General features: G+C 41.6%; 1 protein-coding gene across 1 annotated transcript; it reads right to left on the bottom strand.

Annotated features, from left to right (window-relative positions):
- Positions 1-564: 564 nt before the first annotated feature.
- LOC149164272 (uncharacterized) lies at positions 565-1182 on the bottom strand. Its single transcript, XM_089429422.1, has one exon. The coding sequence runs from the start codon at positions 1180-1182 to the stop codon at positions 565-567; it is 618 nt and encodes a 205-aa protein (XP_089285548.1).
- Positions 1183-24339: the final 23157 nt, after the last annotated feature.

The following is a 24339-nucleotide window of genomic DNA, read 5'->3' as shown; positions in this document are numbered from 1 at the left end:
TATGAGCGCAGTGTATCCCAATTTTGGTGCATATATACCATGGTCGGCATAGCACCAAATGAGTTCATCCGGGCCTTGCTTAATTCGAACATGAGATTCAGATAATGCCTCCGTGTATCGATCCCATTCCTGGTGCCAATGGATAGGGAGGTTCAATTGCTGAGCAGATTTCCAAGCTTGTGAAAAAATATCCGAGCGCTGTTGGTCTGCAATTTGTGCAAAATGCCGAATATCCTGGGCCTGTAAATGCAGTAAAAGGTCTGGACTAAGAATGTGCCTACCCCCACAGTTAATCCAGGGATCCAAACCAATTCTGCCCGTCCACCCATCATTTATGCGCCAAGCAAGATTGTTCCGGATGAGAGGAAGGGATAGAATTAAGGCCTTCCAAACCGAGGAGCATCCCGATGTTGACCAGGTAGGGAAGCGGGCCCAGTCCAAAATATTATGAGGCCAAATGTATTTAAAATAAACTACCTGTGTCCAGAGATTTTGTCTGGTCAGCAGTGTCCATCCCATCTTGGCAGCCAGTGCTATTGCAAATTCAGGCAGTTCCTTGAGCCCCTATCCCCCCCACTTTTTAGGCATAGAGATCTTCTTCCATCCGATCCATGCAAACAATCGTTTGTCCTGATTCCCATTCCAGAGATATCGATTACAAATTTGTTGAAGTCTCCCCAGGATGTTCCTTGGGATCCATGCTAAGGCCATCCAGAAGACCGGGGTGGCTTCTAATACAGACTTGATAAGCACTAGTCTCCCAGCCCTGGAGAGATATCTGAAGCTCCATCCTGAGAGTCTTTTTTCCAATTTGGCAGCCAGCCAGACCCAGTCAGCAATCCTTTGACAGGTAGGTTTCAGATTAAATCCCAAATATTTGAATCCTCTATCCAGGGGGTGAACTGCATATGGAAAGGATTGTAAGCCAATCTGTGTCTCCTGTACCGATGTGCGGGCACAGGTGATGGTAGATTTAGTCTGATTTGGCATCATACCAGTGGCAGATGAAAAAAGATGGAGAATCCTTGAGAAAGATCGAGAGTCTCGAACACTGCCATTTAGAAGAATGAGGACATCATCTACAAAGAGTAGATGAGTGAGATAACAAAGGTCAGAGATGCGAAGTCCCCCAATATCTCCAGATCTCTTTGCAGCTTCCATAAGTCGACTGAGACCTTCCATGACCAGCAGGAACAGGAGGGGTGATAGAGGACACCCCTGCCTCAAACCCCTGCCCGAGTGAAAAAAGTCTGTGGCCGAGCCATTGATAAGTATACTGAAGGATGGAGAAGTAATGCAGGCCATGATCTAGGTTATGAAAGCATGAGGGAACCCCAGATGAATGAGGATCATTTTGAGGTAGAGCCAGCTGACACGGTCAAAAGCTTTAGACAGATCAATTTTTAAGAGGATGGCTTTTAAGTTCTTCGACCATATGGAATGGAGGGCTTCTTGAGCTAGTCCAATGGCCTCATGGATCTGTCTGGATTCGAGAAAAGCAAATTGCTGAGGGGCGATAGAACGGGAGAGGATAGGCCTGAGACGATTAGCAATGGTCTTGGATATGATTTTATAGAGGCAGTTACATAAAGATATGGGCCTGTAGTCATCAAAGGATGCCGGGGAGTCAGATTTGGGGATGAGAGCGATAAAAGTGGAGTTGATGGCATGGTAGATTGATCCAGTAGATCGGCTTTCTTCAACCACCTGAAGTAGGTCCTGTCCCAATACATCGAAGAAGGTGGTGTAGAATTCAATGGTCCATCCGTCTGGCCCAGGGCTTTTGTATTTTTTGAACCATTTCAGAACTCCTTCCAGTTCTTCAGCAGTGACCGGATCAGTTAAAGTCTCCACATCTTCTTCCTCTACGAATCTCGGGAAATGATTAGCCACATTGATAATATCAAGTAGATTTTCATCTCGTGTGCTCCTGTAGAGGTTCCTGAAATGGGTGATACCCAGTTGAGCGAGCTTATTGAAATTGTCTGCAATATCTCCATCCGGTGTAGGGAGCTTCCAAATAGTATTAGATACTTTTCTGCATTTTGCAAAATTATGGAAAAACTTTGTGTTGTCATCCCCAGCTTGTATCCATAATGCACGACTCCTTAATCTAATAGATTCCTCTCTCTCTTTGAGGATCTTTGCTTTTTGATTCTCCAGGTCTATAAGCTTACATTTCTCAGCAGCTGACATGAAGCCCTGCCCTCTGTCATCAGTGAGAGAACATAAATCCGCTTCAAGCTGGGAGAGTTGTGCAGATTCCCGATCCCTTTTCTCCCTTGCCCAATTTATAGTCAAATGTTTGATTTCAGCCAAGTTCCTGCAGAATCCTTTGGCAAGAGGAACCGTGTCATTGATGGGATGCGAGACCCAGAAGTCCTTAATCAGCCGGATATAATCCTGATCCTTCAGCCAAGAGGAATTGAATTTAAAGGGCGCCTTGGGCTTCCTGAATGGACCCTGGATCTCCAGGTATATAGGATTGTGATCCGAAATCCCCCCGGAACCAACCCATTGACGATAGAGATGAAGGCGCTGCAGGAGAGGGCCCTTTAATAGGAATCTGTCAAGTCTACGAGCAAGTGCAGCATCCCCAACTCTTCGGTTTCGCCAGGTAGGTAGGAGTCGCTGCAATGGAATATCCGCAAATTCAGATTGCTCCAGCAGATTGGTCATATAGTCAGTGATAGAGTCAATTTGTGCCTCTGAGCCCCAAGACTCCCTGAATCCCAGGGAGAAGTTGAGGTCTCCTCCAATAATGACATTGTCTTCATTCAGCAGGGGGAGCTGAAGGGTGTTCCTCCAGAATGATTCTCGTTGGGAACAAGGAGCATATACGTTAACCAATCTGAGATCCATGCCGAGGTCAGCCGAGAAAAAATCCAAACCAATGAACCCTGCTCCTCCCCAGGTAGATATAGGATTGATGGAACGAGGGTTTAATCCAATGGCTAGCCCCCCAGATCGTCCCACGGCATCATTTGCATAAAAACTCCATCCTGGGACCATAGCTTGCATTATACGAATAATTTGTTCAGCTGAACAGAGGGTTTCCTAAAGCATAATAATGTCTATAGGCTCAGATTCAATGAGCCTCTTCAAGGCTAGTTTTTTGGAGGAACTAGCCAGTCCTCTGCAGTTAAACGATAAACACTTCATGGGGGAACACCTCTCGGGGTGTGTCCTGCTCTAAGAACCCCGTCAATGGTCGCTTGCCGGCCAGAGACCACCTCTGCCCCAGCTTGTTTGATGGCTTTAGAAAGATGGGATTTTCTCCCTCTGGAGTTCATTGATGCCCCCTCAGGAAAGACAATGCCCAAACCCGAGTGACCAACAGCCGAGTCTTTTGGAGTGATCCGAGATCGGAGGAAATATGGGTGAGGAGGGGAAGAAGGGCGAGGAGGGGAGTGAACCACATGAGATGAAGAAATGATAGATTCAGTGCAAGTAAGCGGGGATGATAAAGTGCAAGGAATCATAGGAATGTGTGTAGGACCAGAGATATGAATACCATCAAAAGACGAATGCAAAGAAGTGATAAGAGTAATAGGAATCGTACCCGCTTCTGCCGCCGAACGAGCCCTGGTTTTGGGTGGCGAGGATCTCCGGAGCCCATCATCGTCCACAGGGGCAGAGACCGAGGGGGCTGTTCCAGCAGAAGGAGGTCGCGAAATTATGGGGGAAGCCGTCCTGGTAGATGCCGGAGTACCTTTCGCCGAGTCTGTAGCTTTCTTGTTGAGTGGGCAATCCTTCGCGAGGTGTCCCACCTTATGACAACGCCTGCATCGGAAGGGAACCCCTTCATAATCCAGCAATTGTACACGAATGCACCTTCCCCATTGCAGCGTGATCTGTTCTTCAAGCCCATCTCGTGTGTCCAGATGAACCAAGACTCGAGCAAGTGTTCGATTCCCGGATTCCACATAGGTGCGGTCATAATCCAAATATGTCCCCAGGGCATTGCCAACCCTGATAAAAACTTCCTCGTCCCAGAAAGGAATAGGTAATCCAGGGAGTCTTACCCAGATTGGACCGGCGCCGAGCTGCTCGCGTTCTGGATCGAAGAGGGGATTCCAGCGTTTGAGGAGTACCGGGGCCATTTCGATGTGCCAGTATCTCCCCAAAACAAGATTTGTTAGGCAGACCTTGGAGAATTTTAATGAGAACCATCCTCTGGGGAGGACATGAACTTCAGGAAGATCAAAAAGTACACCTCCCCAGATCTCATTGACCCACATATCAAGCCTCTGTTTAGAGTAAGATCGGCCCCTGACGTGCCCTACCAACACTGTGTTCGCGATGTCCATATAGTCTCCCAGAGGCTTTGCTTCGTCGAACTTGATCGATATATCCCTCGCCGTCGACCTGACACACTTAACCTTCTTTATGCTGGTGCGGGGGGCCGACGGGTGATCCACCAGCGGATTAGAGATACCTTCCCGGGGACTAGGGTTAGTGGGAGGAGAGGAGACAGCGGGCGTCTCAAACCATCCGGATGGTCGAACGCTTGAGACAGATGGATGAGACACCGGAGGTGGTCTCGGAGGAATGTGGAACACCTCGGGGATGGATGCCAAAGGGTCGAAAGCGGGTGATGGGGGGGTATTGGAGGCCAGAAATTGCAGAGACCCGGGTGAGAGCGGGGGAACTTCGAACGACGGAGAGACAGGAGGATTCACTACTGCAGAAGATGGTGTGGGAGCCGGAAAAAGTTGATTCGCCGGGACAGAAGAGGAAGCGGAGTGGGATGGCTGAGAGTGAGAAAAATGAGGGATCCCGAAAATAATATTCTCCGGCGAGGGATCCGCCGAGTAGTCCACCGCTTCCTGCTCCCAGTCATCCATAACTGTAAAACTGTCGGAGACCGAAAGGGACAGGCGAGGGTTCCAAAGTGAATGCAGCAGCTGGTAGCAGGACCGTGACCGTGACCGCCGCGTAGCTGTCGATCCTATGCCCTACGAACCGCCGTTGAAAGCTGAAGCCCCATCGAAACCGCAGGTTGCTGTAGAAACCCTAACCCTTCCCTTCACGCGCTCCTTCCATCCTTTCCCTCAGAAGGCGGCCTGATGCTCTCCTCGATCTCTCCTCAACATGCTCAAAATTTCACCATTTGAAGCAGTCCCAGAAAAGTTATAACGAAAATGCCAAGATGACTCGTTCATTACCCAAACTATATTTGGCTCACCGAGAGGAATCATTGTCTTGCATGTACAAAAAATACAATAAATCCTTCCAAGGAGGATACCCACGAAGCATAGCTACAAGGTTTCTTAACATGTGTCAAAAATTTAATAAAATCCATCCTTTGGTATTATTGGTTATGTTGCATACTATATGTGTTACACTTATGTATTTTCTCTTGTTATGATTTAGATATGTAATAATTTCAAATGAATATGTATCCATTTTTAAGGTTTGAATTTCTCTCTAATAATTTAATTGTTGGACTATTTGCAACCCTTACTATAGTTCCTTTTCCTAACCCTTTCTAAAAAAAGACACCAATAATTCAATCTCAAGATTTTGACTTCTTCCCAGTGTAATCTTGAATTAGAACTTTGAACTCTTGATACTTGTTAAAGACCTCAACTTTGTTTTTTAAGAAGTAGATCCAAGTCTTGCAAGAGAAATCCAAAATGAAGGGAACATAATACAAGATTCTTGTTATTGATGATACTGAATTTGGTCCAAAAACATTTGAATGTACTAGGTATAAAGAGATTTTTGACCTATGCTCATTTCTTGGAAATGTAGCCTTAACATGTTTGTCGAGTGTGCACCCTTTGCATGCTCCATATTTCTCAAAGTTGAACTCTAGGAGACCTATGACTATCTCCCTCGGAATAGAAAACACTATATAATGTAGGTGCTACATCCTCTTGTGCCACAACTCACAAAAGTTGTTACTGTTACGAACTAGGGCTCAAATAGACTCACCTTGTAACATGTATAAATTCTCTTCCCTAACCCCTATCATACATGCTACTTTTGGGCTAGATTCCTTTAGTCTAAGAAATACTTGTCAGTTATTGAACACTACTACACAATCCTTATTCTCCATAATTGAAAGTAAAATAATTTTTTTCGTGATACTTGTGACAAACAGAACATCATCAAAGTATGAATAGTTGTTTTATTTAAGATAGAACGAAATAATACCAAATCCTACTACTAAATACTTACCATCATCACCAAACTCAACCTATACTCTTGACTCTTGCTCTGTTCGAATAGAAAAAATTGTCAAGTTGATGTCATATGGCAAGATACTCCATTGTCAACATTCCACACAATTCTCAAAACTATGCTGGTAGAAAGACAAGATACCATTGAGAAATATTTCTCAAACTTGGTAGTGTGAGGTACATATGACTTGGGGAAAGAGTTAAAGTTGATTGAGTCAAACAATCGTGTTTTGGGCACACAATTTTGTGTACCCATGGTTTTGTTCCCATGGTATTCATGTAATGAAGCCTTTAAAAGGATAGGTGAAGAATCTATTGTAATGGGCTAGGGAGGTGAACAGTGAAGGCTCACTTGGCCGACTTGGTTGGGTCTTGGCCAAGGGATCTAATGAAATTCTGTTAATTAGGTTTTTATGCAATTTGGGGTTTTATCAAGGTAAAAACCGTGTGCATTGTATTTATGTTTTGCATATTATGTTTCCAGTAAATTTAATGTCTTTGCTCTCAGTAAATATACATCTCTCTAGTAATTTTAACATGGTATCAGAGCCAAGTGTTTGCTTCAAAGGGATGATTTTTTTGCCAAGGGTTTTTTTGGCCTAATGAGTGTAAGAGAGGCCTAGTGAGTGCAAGAGAGGCACACGAGTATGACAAATGGAGTTTGGAGGTTTGGATTTGGTGGTTAACTCATATCTAATGGAACTAGGAGAGTGAAGGAGGATCTGTTGAACTGATGCAAATATGGAACCGAAAAAACCAGACTAAGGAGGCATAAATAAATTTTATTTGCACTAAAATATTGGAAACGCCCAAGACTCATGCGGCTAGGTGAAGCCAGAAGGAGGAAATGGTTGAGAAGAAACCAACAATTATATAAGATGAATACACCCATCTCCATGCATCCACTGGTAGAGAGAGATAAAATATGTTGGTGTCATTGACCTGCTGCAAAAGTTGTCAATGCATAGATCTATAGTTGATCTATAGTTGAGTTGGATCAGATCAACTAAATGGGTTTCTTTGTATACATAAAAGGATTCATGGAATATGGGAAATGTGAGAGAAAGAAGGTCCTTGGTGTGAATCAATCTAAACGATCATAAGGAACCGATTTAAGGAAAGCAAACTTCCAACAAATCAATCAGGGGAAAGGTACCCCATAAGTAGTTGGAAGCAAAAGCAGCACATAATTATATACCGGAAGCAAGTGGAGTGCAAAATACACATAGTTTCAAGCCCAACGTCGTAGCTCTTCGGGAAATCTGAAAGTATAATAAGAGTAACAATTTTCTTATAAGCTCCCCTTCTAGTGTCTTGTAAGACGGATTTCCCTGGATTTCAAGACCGATCTAAGTTTCCAATCTTTCATGGTGGTAGCGTTGCAAGAGGAAACATAGGCATAACTGGTGAGTCTGTTCGAGGAAACTATCCATGCCATGCAACAACTCAGGAAATTCACTTATGGTCCTTCCACTAAAGAGGGTGAAGTTTGAGTAGGGAATCTATAGAGAGGCTAATGGCACTAGTTTAGCTGATCAGACCCGAGATTTGTAGAGGGAGGTCAGTGGAACAAAGATATTCTATTAAGGGATTTCATGAGGGAGAGGTTTCATATCCTGATGGGATATGAATTGATCTTATAGTAAACCTTCTTCTCCTACAAGACGAGGTGGAGACACTGTTATCTAGGATGTTGGGAGTAGACCTGCTAGATATAAGGATGGTTATAGACAAAAGCATGGGAGCTTGTTACTTGGTGGTGCAAGGCTTATTTTGTCTTGAAGACACTAAATATGCATATAGCAGTGACTAGATAGGAGCACATCCATATGAGGCATGATTCATGTGCCTATGATGATGTCATGATATTAATCGTGGAACAAAACACCCATATGCAACATTGGTTGAAAATCCTTATGAGTTGAGCAATCAAATTCAAGGGAATATGATGGAATATATATATATATATATATATATATATAGTTGTGTGTGTGTGTACGATGATATCAACCGTGGAACACAACACCCATATGCAACATTGGTTGAAAATCCTTATGAGTGGAGAAATCAAATTCAAGGGAATATGATGGAATATATATATATATATATATATATATATATATATATATATATATATATATATATATATATATATAGATGGAGTTAATTTTTAATTTGCATGTAAATGGGCACGTTGTTGTAGGATGTAGTAAGACATGTGTAACCCTATATATATATCTATATATATATATATATATCTATATATATATATATATATATATATATATATATATATATATATATATATATATATATATATATATATATATCTATATATATATATATATATATATATAGATGGAGTTAATTTTTAATTTGCATGTAAATGGGCACGTTGTTGTAGGATGTAGTAAGACATGTGTACCCCTAGGAAATTGTCGGTAAAGTATGGAGTTAGAGCTAAGTGAGAGTGGGGCATGCAAATACCCTGGGTATAAAATTTAATGGAGGCTCAAGGCTAGAGTGAAAGAGAGTGAGTGGTGCTAACTCACTTGGCTAGTTTGGTCGGATTTGGTCAAGGGAAACCCAAGTCAAGGTTTAATAAGAGATTTTTAGGTAAACTTGACTCGAGGAAAGAGTTAAAGTTGATAGAATCAAATAGTGGTAGTTTTGGGCACACAATTTTGTGTACTCATGGTTTTGTGCCGGTGTAATTCATGTAATGAAGCCTTTAAAAGGCTAGGTGAAGATTGTATGTAATGGGCCAAGGAGGTGAGTAGTGAGGGCTCACTTGACTAAGTTTTGGCCAAGGGATCTAATGGAATTCCCATAGCTGGGTTTTCTGATGGAGTTGTGGCTTTTCCAGGGTAAATAATGTATGCAATGTTTTTATGTTTTGTGTATTACGTTGCTTGTAAATTTAATATTTTCGCTCCCAATAAATATATACTGGTAATTTTAGTAGGTAGCATAGTCATTTATTTGAGTTTCCACAGAGGATGATACCTACTTTTGTTGCTGCTTCATTTTTCGCTTCTTCTTATCTAGACATTGTGATGCATAATTTCCAAACTTATGACAAATGAAGCAGTTGATTGTACTCAAATCACTCTTTCCTAGCTATGAGGATAACTACTCACTCTTTCTCTAACCCTTAATGGGTTTGTTTCCTTTTCCTTTATTCGTATGACCAAATGGGGCTAGGTTTTTGTCACACCATTCTTGCTAACCTTTTGACATCGTTCGAGTTTCCTCCTAGATACAATTAGCCCATAATATTTCAACGTTAGGAAAATTTTCGTGAGAAAAAATACCTTTGACAAAGGGTTCCTATGGCAATAGGAATCCATTAAATGCCATGTTCACCAACTCTACATTTGTACCTTCTCCTCAACTTCTGCATGTTTATCAAAAATATGTGTGATATTCATTGGTAATTGGTAACGGTTTCTTATATTCTCATCTTTATGGAACTGGGTTTTTTCTATGATATTACATTTCCTATTATGTTCTCACTCTAGTAAAGGGTAACCAGACTGTTGAAAATCTCCTTCATTATTTTATACTAAGATAGGTGATGACTCAAATGATCCTCTATGACATCTAAAATGTACTTCATTCCCTTCACTTCCTTCTTCTTATGAGTTTCCAATTGTTATATATCTGTAGGCGGAGTAACTAACTTCTCGATAATATTCTAGAGATCGCTTTCTTGCAATAGGAATGCTATGCTATCTTTATATAACAAGTAATTGGAGGCACCATATAATATGTCCTCAAATTTGAGGCTTATTGATGCCATCTCTAATATTGATTACACAAACTCTCAAATCTAAAAACTAAAACTTTAAAATTCTCATGTTGCTAGTCTTTCTTCCCTTCAATAGATTTAATGTTGCAAATCCCTATGAATTTCAATAAGAGACTAAGCTCTAATACCATGTTAATTTTCAAGCCCTATTTGATTGTTGTCCTATGTTTCACTTAGTTAAATAAATAGATCTGAATTTAGTTAACCTCAAAAATAAATATTTCCAAACATGTCACAATCACAAAAATGAAAAACAAAAGCATAAACACTATACATTGATAATTACACCCTCAAAATATCTTTTCAAATAAATATTCCAAACTTATAGGGAAACCTCCACTGGCTACCAAACTAGAAATTTTATGGTATTCACATAAAAGCATATTTGCAATTACTAATATAAATCTACTTGTTGGTCAACTGAGGATTCACCTACCTGAACTACTTTACAATATTGTACACATTGTACTTTGACCTGCTTCTTGACCTCAAATCCTCTCTATTCTGAATCTTCGTAACTAATCTTTCTTGATCTCCTTTATTCTTAATCTTATCAACTTCTCCCTTATTGTTCTATTTAATATTTGAGAGAGATAACAAATCTCCTCAATCCCAGCAACCAATTTCCCAAATCTTAGAAATTAATCTCCTTAATCTTAGCATCCACCTTATTTAAAAAATGAGGTGTATCAATAAGAATATATCAAATCTAATTCACTGATATTATAGAATTTTTCATTTAGATTTCTAAGACTATGAGAATATAGGAAATTTTAGCTTCACTTTTACTTATTTAAGTGAAATTACATGATGATATTTGTAACACCCTCCTCCCACATCTACCCAAGTAATCGACCAACCGAGGTAAACATGTGACGAGAGGCTATTATGATTGGATTCAACCTCCTAGGTGACTATAAGGAGGTGGAACCGACAAAAACACAACATACATACCTTCCGCATCAGCTATAGGACTCCCAGGAACCATCCCAACTACTGAGGTAGCTAGCCCTTGGGCCCCACTGAGGTTTTTGACTATTTGACCTCTAGATTCTCCCATGCTATGGGTCTGACATCGTCTAGGAGGTGCTGGATGCTCTCATAACAAGGCCTGCCAACGTCTAGGGACTATTTTTCTCGGTGTTGTGCCAACCTCACTGGGATTTGAGCCAAGCTCAGAGCCCAGGTCACTTCCCAGAATTGAATGACACATTCATAACAGAAAGATAATAAGGAAACAATGATGCAAATGCAAATACTTGAACAAGCCCTTTACTAGACCCCTACTAACCATGATAAGAATTTCGTCAAACAAATCACAAATATGTAATCTACAAGTGTAAACAACATATTTAAGTATAGGGGTCTCATACTTATCTGAAAGTCACTATGAATCATTGTTCCCTTATATCATTTGTTGCATTATCATCTATTAGGTCATAGATACATTGTTCATTCATTTACAAGTAAAAAAATGATGAGATCCACACATAGCCACTGTTATAAAACATATACACAACCAACATTATAGCAATAGAAATACCAAGGAAATCACAACCATATGATCCACATATAAACCAGTATAATACTCATAGAAATAAAAGGAGAAATAACCTCATATTCATGATGAAAAATCCAAACCTAGGATGGGATTACCACATTCCACCCGACCATAGAATGGCTGTTGGCTTGTTGGGCCTGACCCAAGTTCGGAGATGAATTAGCCAAAAAGATACTACTGGCCCTTTTGGCAACATTCCATGAAGCGCAGACTGAGGTATCACCTGAAGTAGTATGGGAGGGTGCTAGAACCTGGTTTCCGCACCCTAGGGATGTCTGATGGGTTCTAAAGGTCCGCGGTTTGACCCTGCGCACACGTCATTACGCGCACTTATTAGTACCTTGCAACTGGTGATGCTGCCTTCGCGCAGCCTTACTTGGGGCCCGAAAAATGTTATTACCCAAACCCTTACTAGAAACCTAATATTAGTGGATTAACTTAGATTATCTGTACGCTTTCATTTATACTGAACAATATTTATCATTCATACAAAAGTGCGTAGTAAATAAACAATATAATTGCACTTGATATCAAACATGTAATAACATAAGAACGGATACACGAAATTCAGATAAAACTTCTCTTTATTATTCTTCTTCCTTGGTTACAGACTCAAATCTACCCTGCGCACTTAGCTGCAGGGGTCCGCGCACTCAGCTGCAGACTCTACTAGGCCTCTGAACACTTAGATATAGAGCCTCTTCCTACTACTACGACCCAAGATACTATACTCTTGCTCTATGATCGCTATCTTTCAGACTCCATTCGTTGGTTAACTTACTTCTTAAATACTTTACAACTTAGAACCTCACTCTATTTATACAATCCCATGGCCCATGGACCATGGGTAGGCTGAAACTACATTCAAAACTTAGGGCAGAAAACCCTATGACTCTGACATACAATTCGCGCTCCGCGCCCACAAGTCGCGGAGTTTTTACAACAATATTACTCAAAACTTGGGCTTTGAGCCCCAAACCATGCTGTGGGGGGATTCCATGCCCAACATACCCCCAACACAAACATTGTGGCTCACCCTCGAGTCACTCTGTCAACGCGACGATCTTGGTGCGGAGTCCCTCCAACTGTTCTCGTACGACGCTGATGTCTGCAGCGCACTGAGTTGCTGCTTGCTATACATGCTGCATTATTGCTTTTGAGCCCTTTATTTTTGGCGTGCTATGTTGCATCTACGCATGCATCCCCTGTATATGTGTGAGCTTTCCTTCAATATCTGTTGTGATTGTGAAGGCTTCGTCAATCCATGACTAGACGCGCGCTTTGAGAACTGCTTCCTTATGGCGTGCCGTGTCCACCTTCTCCTTTAGCGTCTTGGCTTGCTGCATTCTTGCAAGCCACTAAGTAAGGACTACTATCTGCGCAGTCCCCAGGCGTAATATTTTATAGTCTCGCGCTCCCTTTCAACTGCATGGAGTGCTAAGACTGTCCATCCTACGGCTAGTCAGTTGGGCGCACCACCCGTGCGGGGCTTCATCTCGTCCTCATGGTTTGTGGAGAATCCTCATCTTCTCTTGTAGTGATCGGCATCGTGCACTCTTCTATTTGTATTGCATTGCCCTAGTCACTATGTTTAGCGAGATGCATTCTCAGCCACGACAGCAGACTGATCAATTCCCGACGATATATTTCCAATTTTTCAGTATGACTGTATGCACCTTGCCTTGCCATCCTTGGTTCTTAGATGAGAAATGATTCCTTTATTTCGGTTTCCAGCTTCTTGACCTCTGCATCCATTAAAACAATTTTATCCCTTAGCCGTACCTGGTCTTTTTGAAGTTCCTGAATTCTACAGTTTCCCCGTCGGATTTCTTCTTTAAGTCTTATATGTTCTGTTTTGCGAAACTGTGTGATTTCCTCATTCCGGTTGGTGCGGACCATCGTATCTACGGGTGCTATTATGCGTTGAATCGTCTTCGCATGCTCCACAGGGACTATAACCCCTACTTCATACTCCAACTTTGGAAACACTTGCGCGGTCAGAGTTTTGCACATGGTCCTATAAGCCCATAAAACTGCTAGTACGCGCAGGTCCTAGTCGGTGCGTCTCACATGGTGGACCCTGTTCAACACTTCACACACCTTGTCAAAGGCTTCCCCATGTATGATGTTTTGCGTGCTAGGTTGTATCATGCTTCGTTGGTCACGCACTTGTCTTGCCTGCTTCTGCTTGTTGTTCATGTTTCCTATCGTGATAGCAGTGTGCATTTGTGCACACTGCGTACCATACGCCTGTACCCTTCTAGAAAGGTGGGTGCTCAAGCTGTTTCAGCCCTCATAACTAGCTCTCATTCGTAGTTGAGGTTTTCCAAATCATATAAGCATCCCTGTTCTGCATTCGTGCCAGCTCTCAATACTTCTCTGATGCGTACCCCACCACCTTACAGCCATCGTGTGCAGTGCCCATTTCAGAGCATCAAACTGTTGCTGTTATGGCATTGTGGTTTCAAATTTGTTCAGGAATTCATCCACCGCTGTCAACCTATCATACATAGGCAGATCCCTTACCTCTGTTGTCACGCAACGTAGTGATCTAACCATCATGTTGCAATTTAGCGTGGTTACCTCGTGTAACCGGTTCTACCGTCGTTTTGTTTCCTCATTCGAATCTGATGTGCAGGAGCTTTCACGCTACCATGAAATCCGGCCATCTGCTGTAAGATTCACCCAATCCTGTTCCCCAGCGGTTATCTTGTAGATACAGTCTGGCTCGTCATCACTCTCGTCGTCGCACACTGGCTTTGTGTAGTGCGCTCCTTCCGCAGGGTCTAAAGGCACCACTACACATAGTGACTTTTTCTAAAAAATCATTCTGCACTTCTTTAGATTTATTACTCCGTTCATATCGGTGGCCCAGTCTATTCCTAGTAGCATGGGATAGGGATTGCTGCTAGTGCGCTCACACCTTCAATATCCACCGTTACTCCTTGCAATCTTCCCATGGGTAAGATCTTCTGTTGGTTCGCCATTCACAATTGAATAGGAGACCATTGTAACGCAGGCCTGCCCATGCGTTCCCATGTTTGTTTTGGCAGTACATTTGTGTCCAATCCTAGATCCAGAATCACTTGATCCATTTCGTACTCCCTGATTTGCACAACCAATCTCATTTCCCTCCCTTTTCGCGATGTGTGCTTCCCGAGTTTTTAGACTACGCGTGGTTCTCCTGACCCAACGCACCTAGTGATAAGTTCCTGCAACCATTTCACAGCCTTGCTGTCACGTAGCAGTTTCATACATGGCTCCAGAAAGTTAGTGATCATTGAAGGATCCATCTCTGGCTCTAGTTGATCCTTACTACCTGAAGTGGAGGCCTCCGTGAAGCTCTTCTTAGCTTCCATGAATGTCTCCTTCGCTCTCCAGAACAAATTCAGGTTCCTTTGTAGAAGCCTTGCAAACCCACACACTTTCTTTAGGCTACTTACCTTTGTCCTCTCCTCTCGTGATACTGCTTCTAAGCACTATGTTTACATTAGGGTCCTCTTCTCGTGGCTCAAACCTCATCATTTGCAAATTTTGAGTCGGGGGAGGTTGGAGTACCCCTTTCTCGCGCAACCTCGCTATCAGTGTAGGGTGGTCCTCTGCCTCATGATCAAACTGAGTACAATATAAACATGATGTTCTCATCAGATTCGTACAATCGCGGGCATAGTGCCTTGGCCCTCCGCAATTGTAACAAATTAGTTGTCCGTGACCCCTTCCTATTCCCAGTCCACCTTGGCCTCGTCTGCGCCCCTGAAATCCAGCGCGCGCCATTCTCGCATTTGGGTCGAGGGCTTGTGTTTTAGCCTGCACCCTGTAGGTAGGAGTCCGATCCATCATTAGGTCGTAACTTCTGCAGGTGTGCTCATCATGGCCTACTGACCTACAAAAATGACAGAACAATTACCGAGACATCTGCATATACTTCTGTAATAGATGACAATTATCCTTAGTGTGTTTTCCTCCTATTTGACAGATCGTGCACCATAATGCAGGCGCCGCGCTCGGTCCTGCTTGTGCCTCTGGTCTTAATGGAATTGACACTCCTACCACTAAATAATTTGCGAAGACTGGACAATGGTCCTTGTCATGTCACTAGCCCTTGCATTTTATGCACCATACCTCGTCGCGCGCTTCTGGGCAAGTTGTCCTGTCATGTTTCAAACTTTGCATTTCCAAACACAAATTTTAAAGTTGCATGTGGATTTGCTGGACTCCTAGACCAAGATCTTTTAATGGGGTCTCGTGCAGTCTCATTGCAATCTCCAAAGCTTCGGCCTGGGTGGATAACTTCTGCTGCGACAACGCCGTTCTTAGATGCGGTGTTAGTGACGTTACAAACCATGCGAGGTGCGGCCCATATGTCAAGGTCATGTTGGCTTCACGAATCATACTCTTCAATCTCTGGTCCAGATCCCATGGGGTATCGCCTAGAAGCATCGTGATCTCCTTAAACCTGATAATCGATTGTGTCTCCGACTTTGGCCTGCTAAATTCCCTATTCAGCGCAACCTAGATATCTGCAATCCCTGCGTTTGGATGGTCATTAGAATGCTTAATGCACCATGTCAGTGCGCGATCTTGCAACATGCTCACCAACATTTCCTTCTTTATATTATCATCCACGACCCCTTGTGCTTCCCGTACGACCCTTACCACGTGTTACACAAAATATTGTCACCATGACTTTCTGCAGTCAGTGTGAGTCTATCACCACTCATACTGTCCTCCTTTGCAAGTCTCAAATCTCAGCTCTTCATGTCAAGCTTTAAAAATGAGAGAAAGTCTTTGAAAAATCTATAAAACTCTAGTTTCGCACTTTCTCTTATCATTACCTGCGGTCACGCACCCCTTGGTCATGTTACCTATAGACCTGCCCGCTCTGTCTCTAAAGTAGTGGGTGCGGACCCCTGTGAAAGTCAAAAAGGCGCAAGTTTATTCTTAAAAACTCAATTTGGGTTAATTCTGGACGCTTCTAGAAGGAATCTTGATGTGGTTGGTTCGCTCCTAGGTGGTTCATGCATCCCATAACTAAAGGAGCTAACCCCTTGATGAGAGGAGCTTATCCCTTTGAAGGAGGGCTCTATCCCTTTGAAGGTGGACCTAGTAACTTCCCTCCTCTGCACTATAAATTAAGGCATTGGGCTGGTTGCTAGGGAGGTTGAAAGCTGAACATTTTTGAGGGTAAATGTTGTTGGAATTGAGACTTCCTAGTTAAGCTTGAGAGGAGAGATTACATACCTTTTGGCTTCTTTGGGAAGAGAGTGAAACTTGTCAAAGTAGAGGAGATTCTTGCTAGACCCTGGGAGGAGCTTGTAAAACATCAAGGCACCAAGGTTGTAAAGTTCTTCTTTGATTAAAGTTAATACAATCAGATTCACTTTTCTCAATAAATTGTCTTCTATGATTTATTTCATGAATTCCTTGATCATCATGATAAATATGCTTTATTATATTGGTTATGTAGGTGCTATTTAATAGGTGTGCTTGTTTGTGTTTGCAGATCCTTTAAAAGGGAGCTCATTTGGATCAATGGAGCGTGGCTTCTACAAACTAGCACTGGACCCGAGGTAGGCCTAAAACACCTAGTAACCTTTATTCATAAATCACATATTTAGAGAAAGATAGAATTTGTTTGGTTTGCTTGTCGCTAGATATCATTAGATACTAGGGAGATCGGTCTTGTCCGCAAGAATGATTCATCCGCCCGACACCATGAACCAAAATTGGTCCGGATCTTCATTCCCTACTCCCTTGAATACCGACAATTTTATCACGCTCGCCATATTGAATAGTGGTGGTGGTGGAGGTGGTGTGGGCAAAGATGGAGGTGAAGATGGTGAGATTGGTGGCGGTGTAGGTGGAGGTGGTAGGTGCAGAATTTGCTGCCTTATTAGACTGACCGTGCTTCTTGGAGAAACTTTCGCGAGCTCTTCCTTGCTTTCCCGCCAAGGCGAAATAAAGGGGCTATTCTCTATCTCTATGCTACCTTCATTTCTATAGATCCTCCCACTTCGCGTAGCCCCAAACATCAATTTATTTGCATAACCTGCTTTTCACACAATAACATCTTAATCCAAGTGTTCAAAGATTTAATGTACTTACCTCGCGGTCCTTTGAGGAAACGTCGTTCCGCCTAATTGTAACTAATTGTTGTGTCTACCGTGAACTCGATGATAAACCCCCTATAATTCGATCGAGCCAATGGTCCACAACGTGCGCGATCTTATCTTCCGATGCTTCTAGTCTGCGCACTAATTCTGGAGTCCACACAATTGGTTTGTTGAGCCTACACCTTCCCTGACTGTCTGATAGCTTAGTGATCCACTCATACAACTCAGAGGGAAAGGATGCAAAGAAAATTTTGTGGATTTACGTATATAAGTAGCGCTCCAACCACTGCTCCTTTGATACTCGCGGGTTCCTGTTTTCCTGTGTCATGAAATCGTGAATATTTCTGTATAACCACCCTTCAATTTCTTTCTTCGTTGGATTCCAGTGACACGACACCAAACATCCTTTATGCAGATCCCGGTCCCGACAACGGAACCATTTGTTGGATTGTTGGGGCCTGACCCAGGTTCAGAGATGATTTAGCCAAACAAATCTTGGTACTACTGGCCCTTTCGGCAACAGTCCGTGGAGTGCAGACGGAGGTCTTGTTGGCATTATGAGACAAGTGTTGTCCTTGATGGCAAATCACACTGATGACAAATCATAGTGCAGAAGGATAGCAACAAGGAATTGATGATCAGACTACAAGTATGAAGAAAAAATATATATACGCAGGTTCACTATATACCAAGTAGGGTATACACGCAGGTTCACTATATACCAAGTCGCGTATACGCAGGTTCGCTATATACCAAGTAGGGTATACACGCAGTTTTATGCACGGAAAAGCGTGTACATGTCGGAAAGCTTATTTTTGGTCCGTGGTAGTTAGTCCTCGGTATTTGAACCTATGGTTTTGGACCATGGTATCTCGACAAGTGTGTTGATTCGAAGTATTGGGCTCTTGGTATTGATTTATCATGGTTTTGGACCGTGGTATTGAGCAAGGCCTAAGACTATAAAAGGAGAAGAAGATCATTAGGCAAGGGTATCCGAAAAGTCTTGAATATCTGAAGAAGTATGAGATCCAGGATGCAGGTTATGGGTTGATGATTCATTGCTTGATCTGAGCTAAGGAGGGATCTCACCGGTTGATGGAGAACAAGATCTAAGGAGAGATCAGGATCAAATGGTTTGAAATGAACTATCTTTATGATGCTTATTCTAGATCTACATAATGACACATGTATTGTTCTGTAAGTGTTATGAGTATGACTGATGTCTGGTACAGCTGCAAGTTATGAGAAATTATTTTTAGATCTGTACGCGGGTTGTCTTTGGCAAAAGCGCGTATGTACACGGGTTTGATTCATTATAGCAGCGTATACATTATGAAGGATAACATTTGAAGTTGCAGATGGATTTGATGGTTATGGCAGAGTTCAGTTATCTGCTCTGTGTTCTGGTGACTGTGTTGTTGACAGGGTTTCAGTGTTTCAGTGATTCAGAAATTGATGATGCTAGTATTGACTGTTTTGTGCTTCAGTGATATTTATGGGTCCAGTATGAAAATTTGATGAAACGTGGCCTTCAGATTATGTGTTGTGCTTCAGGAGTATCCAGTCTGAAAATGTATGAAACGTGGTACCTGGAGAAGAGAATATTGTAGGCAGGCGCCTACGTACTAGTATCTTAGCTTGTACAAGAGCAAAGGGGGTTGGAGCTCCCTTCCAGGAGAGTCTGGAGAACGAGAGCAGGTTGTAGCCTGCGTGCTGGTAAAGGACTGCACCAGTACATTGTAAAAGAAGTTTCTTAATAAAGGAAGATAGAAACGAATTGCAGAAGGTGGTTTTCACCCACATTGGGTTTCCACCTTATATCATGGTGTTCATGTGTGTTTCTTATGTGTGTTGATCTATCTGTTTTACTGCTACTGTTGACTGTTAATATGGCTAATAATATTCTGATGCATCCATTGAAGATCACATAACTGAATCATGAGTTTAATGGTTATACGCTAGTTGCAATAGACACAGACGCGTATATACGCGGGTATACTTAACTGAAGTAGCGTATATGTATCTAAGTATGGAAATGAAAAAGTGTTATTGATCTGATAATACTGATTCACCCCCCCTCTCAGTATTATTTCCAACAATTGGTATCAGAGCAGGTCCTTTGGTAGAAGCTTGATCGCTTGAAGGAGATCTGTGGAATAATGGGAAAGAAGCTTAAGAAGAAAGCTCATAAGAAGAAGAAGACATCTCAGAAGAACTATGACAGTGGGAGAATCGATTGGGGATTAGGTATAAGAAGCTCTTCAGACTCAGAATCAGATTCAGAATCAGTTTAGAATGAAGATGACCATTTAGGTATGAATTTGCTATCCTCTGATGTTCCAGCTATCTTTCCTTTTGGAAAAGATGAAAGTGATAGTGAGACTACTGAATTTGCTCTTATGGGTGAGCAAGAAAGATATCAAATAGAGGCAGAATTCAACAGGCTGACAAACAAAATTAGTGAACAAGAAAAACTTCTGGACATAAAGAGTGGTGCCCTCAAAGAAGCTGTTACTAGACAAAAGGCTCATCAAAAGGTATGCAAAGAAAAGTATCAAAAGTTGCAGGTTGAAGCAACATCTCTAAGAAATGAAGTCATTGAAAAGAACAAAACAATCAAGGAGCTCAGAGATCGATCCAGTTATTATGAAAGTCTTGAAGCCACGATCCTCTCACTAAAGGAAGAACTTGAAGAATCAAAGAAGCAGAATGAAGATCTACACCAAGCAATAGAAAAACAAGACAATGAAGTCATCAGCTTAAAATCCCAGCTGGAATGTATCTTCCGAGTTCGTCAAATGCAGCAGGATCTGAATGAAGAACAAGAAAAGGAGATTCTCAAACTAAGGAAACAAATGGAAGAAGGAAGGAAAGCTGAAGAAGATTTGAAAAGGCAATCTCTTGAAAAAGAAGAACAACTTCAGGTTGAGGTAAATATCTTGAAAGGTAAATTAGAAGAAAAGGATAAGCTTTTACGATTTCAAGATAGTTCTAAAGTCTTGGATGACATTCTTAGTAGTCAAAGATCTCCTGCTATAAAGACTGGTCTTGGCTTCCATGAATCTGTTGAAGGTGAATCTAGTTCACAAGGTGAGGCAAGGAACTATAAAGAGAAATCTAAAATGATCAACAAGGAGATAAGAGAGATGAGAAGTCAACCCCATCAACAATCAAGGAAAGAGATTCTTCAAAGAAAATCTTTTACTCCTCCTATGAATAATGTTGAATGTTATGTATGTCATAATCTTGGACATGTTGCAGCTAAATGTAGAAGAAGAAGGTTTCAAGACCATCATGCAGAAAGATCATCACATTCAAGGTACTTTAATGGATATTGCTTTGCTTGCAATATGTTTGGTCACAAAGATGCTGATTGCTACAGGAGGAATATGAAACATGTAAGATGTTATGCATGTAACAAACTTGGACACATAGCAAAGGAATGCAGGAACAAAGGACGGACATCACACCAAAAGGATAAAACATCATCACACTTGAAGATATGGAAGAAGAAGGAAGTACAGTCAGAAAGATGTGGCACAGCACAATGTACTCAGATACAACACAACACAGACTCAGAGGGAGTTGAAAGTGTAAAACTTCAGTATCCTGAATCTCATACGCAAGTTCCATAAAGGGAAGTCGCGTATATACGCGAGTTAGACACTGCAAAGTCGCGTATATGTCAGTCTGAGGAAAAGCAGTGGGGACAGGCTCAGAAAAAGGACCTGATATGATTCAGTCTATTATCTGCTCTATTGATTAATAGCTATAGTCTGCTGAGGATGTGTGGAAATGTTTTGATACTTGTAAGATGTCTAGAAGCGTTTTGATCCTGACTTGATGATGTCTTGATGCTTATTTTTGATATATGCATGATCAGATCTAACAGATGGCACAGGTTGAGGGGGAGCATATGCCTTTAATAATTCATTGTTGGCATTATGGTTAATAGTCCTTGGTGATGATGCTTATATGGCTAATTGATATATCTTGCTATGATGTGGTTATGAGTTGTCCATGATAAAATCTCATATGATTCTTGGGGATACATAGTTGATGTTCAGATCAGATTTATGGTTGATTCTTTGATGATGCATATATGGTGCTTACATGGTGATAAGGAGAAGTACAAAGCTTGAATACACATCTTCCTCACTTGATGATGAGTCACTCATATACTACTGTTGTCATATGCATAAATATCATACAGTTATGATGCAGGCACTCATGTGGATAAGGATTGTTGCTGTTGATGATATCAAGAAGTTTTGTCAAAAAGGGCTTGAGCTCAAGATACATAGTGCTGATACATGGATGACTACTCAAAGTTGCCTTGTTGGAGACATGATGATGAGTTCTTATCTATATGATGATAGGTTGATACTTACATATGTTGATTGATGCAGATGTTCCCAAGTAATGATATTTGGACCATGTAGATCTTGTGGCTATGGTGGTTTCACATATAATGTGAATGATTTCATGATGATGTTTAAAAGGAGGAGTTGACATCTATGTTCAGACATACCTTGTTACAGGACATTTACAGGTTGCTGATATGGAAATTTGTGTACGTGAGTTGGATAAGGACTATCCGCGTATATACGCTTGTTTATGTGGATACAGTCGCGTATATGATAATTTGAAGGAAATCAGTGGGTCAAACTCAGAATGAGAAGATTCTGATATGGGTCTGACAGAGACCATCTGGCACAGGTTCAGGGGGAGCAAATAAAATTCCAATGATGCATTGTTGGCATTATCTTAGAAGCTTTTGGTTCTAGTTCACATTTGTTGTTGGTTTCAGGTGGAACAAAGGCGAAAGGAGAATAGAAGGATCTCTTGGTTGCTGATCTGAATGGTGATTGACAGATGCTGCCAATATCAGTTATTGGTGACATTCATAAGTCTTGCTCTAGATATTTCGTCTCTATGTCATATATCTCTTTTGTGGTATCTCTTTCATGGTGTCAAGGTCATGTAACGGCCTATTTTGGTTTCCCCACTATGCCTGGGATGATTGATGCAATGTGATTGGTTGTCATATGTAAACTTTTGATGTATCCCCACTTGGTTGGGTGGATGAGTCAATTTTTGTATATCCTCACTTAGTTGAGAGATGGATGTATGTATGAGTCTTTGGTGATAGGAAGGTATTTTATGATGTATAGAGTCATGTTCTTCTTGAAGAACATCTTTTGCAGATCTTGCCTACAGTCAGGAAGAGCGTGAACAACACACTTCAGCAGTACAGAGACTCGGCATGTACTCAGGGGGAGCATGGACAGATTGGTACACTTTGGGGAAGATCATTCAGAGATTTTAACAGATACTCAGGGGGAGTATGGACAGCGAAATGTTCAGCAAAGGAAGAGAACATCTTGGTCCACCCTTTGCCCTTGATGTCAAAGGGGGAGAGTGATTTGGTGTTGTTGCCATCAAGTCCAAAGGGGGGGATTGTTGGCATTATGATGCATGTGTTGTACTTGATGGAAACCCTCTCATAGAAGAACATCTCACTTATGTATAACTGGATGAATCTTCAAAAGAGATATCAGATGTGACTGATGGAGGATAGCTCAAAGGAATCAGATGATAGTTCTAAGTGTAACAAGTTAGCTTTGCCATCAAGTCCAAAGGGGGAGATTGTTGGCATTATGAGACAAGTGTTTTCCTTGATGGCAAATCACACTGATGACAAATCATAGTGCAGAAGGATAGCAGCAAGGAATTGATGATCAGACTACAAGTATGAAGAAAAAATATATATACGCAGGTTCACTATATACCAAGTAGGGTATACACGCAGGTTCACTATATACCAAGTCGCGTATACGCAGGTTCGCTATATACCAAGTAGGGTATACACACAGTTTTATGCATGGAAAAGCGCGTACATGCCGGAAAGCTTATTTTTGGTCCGTGGTAGTTAGTCCTCGGTATTTGAACCTATGGTTTTGGACCATGGTATCTCGACAAGTGTGTTGATCCGAAGTATTGGGCTCTTGGTATTGATTTATTATGGTTTTGGACCGTGGTATTGAGCAAGGCCTAAGACTATAAAAGGAGAAGAAGATCATTAGGCAAGGGTATCCGAAAAGTCTTGAATATCTGAAGAAGTATGAGATCCAGGATGCAGGTTATGGGTTGATGATGCATTGCTTGATCTGAGCTAAGGAGGGATCTCACCGGTTGATGGAGAACAAGATCTAAGGAGAGATCAGGATCAAATGGTTTGAAATGAACTATCTTTATGATGCTTATTCTAGATCTACATACTGACGCATGTATTGTTCTGTAAGTGTTATGAGTATGACTGATGTCTGGTACAGCTGCAAGTTATGAGAAATTATTTTTAGATCTGTACGCGGGTTGTCTTTGGCAAAAGCACGTATGTACGCGGGTTTGATTCATTATAGCAGCGTATACATTATGAAGGATAATATTTGAAGTTGCAGATGGATTTGATGGTTATGGCAGAGTTCAATTATCTTCTCTGTGTTCTGGTGACTGTGTTGTTGACAGGGTTTTAGTGTTTCAGTTATTCAGAAATTGATGATGCTAGTATTGACTGTTTTGTGCTTCAGTGATATTTATGGGTCCAGTATGAAAATTTGATGAAACGTGGCCTTCAGATTATGTGTTGTGCTTCAGGAGTATCCA

Source organism: Pinus tabuliformis, chromosome 5_1 (assembly GCF_031772625.1).
Source record: "Pinus tabuliformis cultivar Carrire ecotype Pingquan chromosome 5_1, CPIR1, whole genome shotgun sequence".
Classification (NCBI taxonomy): domain Eukaryota; kingdom Viridiplantae; phylum Streptophyta; class Pinopsida; order Pinales; family Pinaceae; genus Pinus; species Pinus tabuliformis.
The sequence above is the reverse complement of the archived record's forward strand: the minus strand, read 5'-3'. Positions and strand labels throughout refer to the sequence as shown.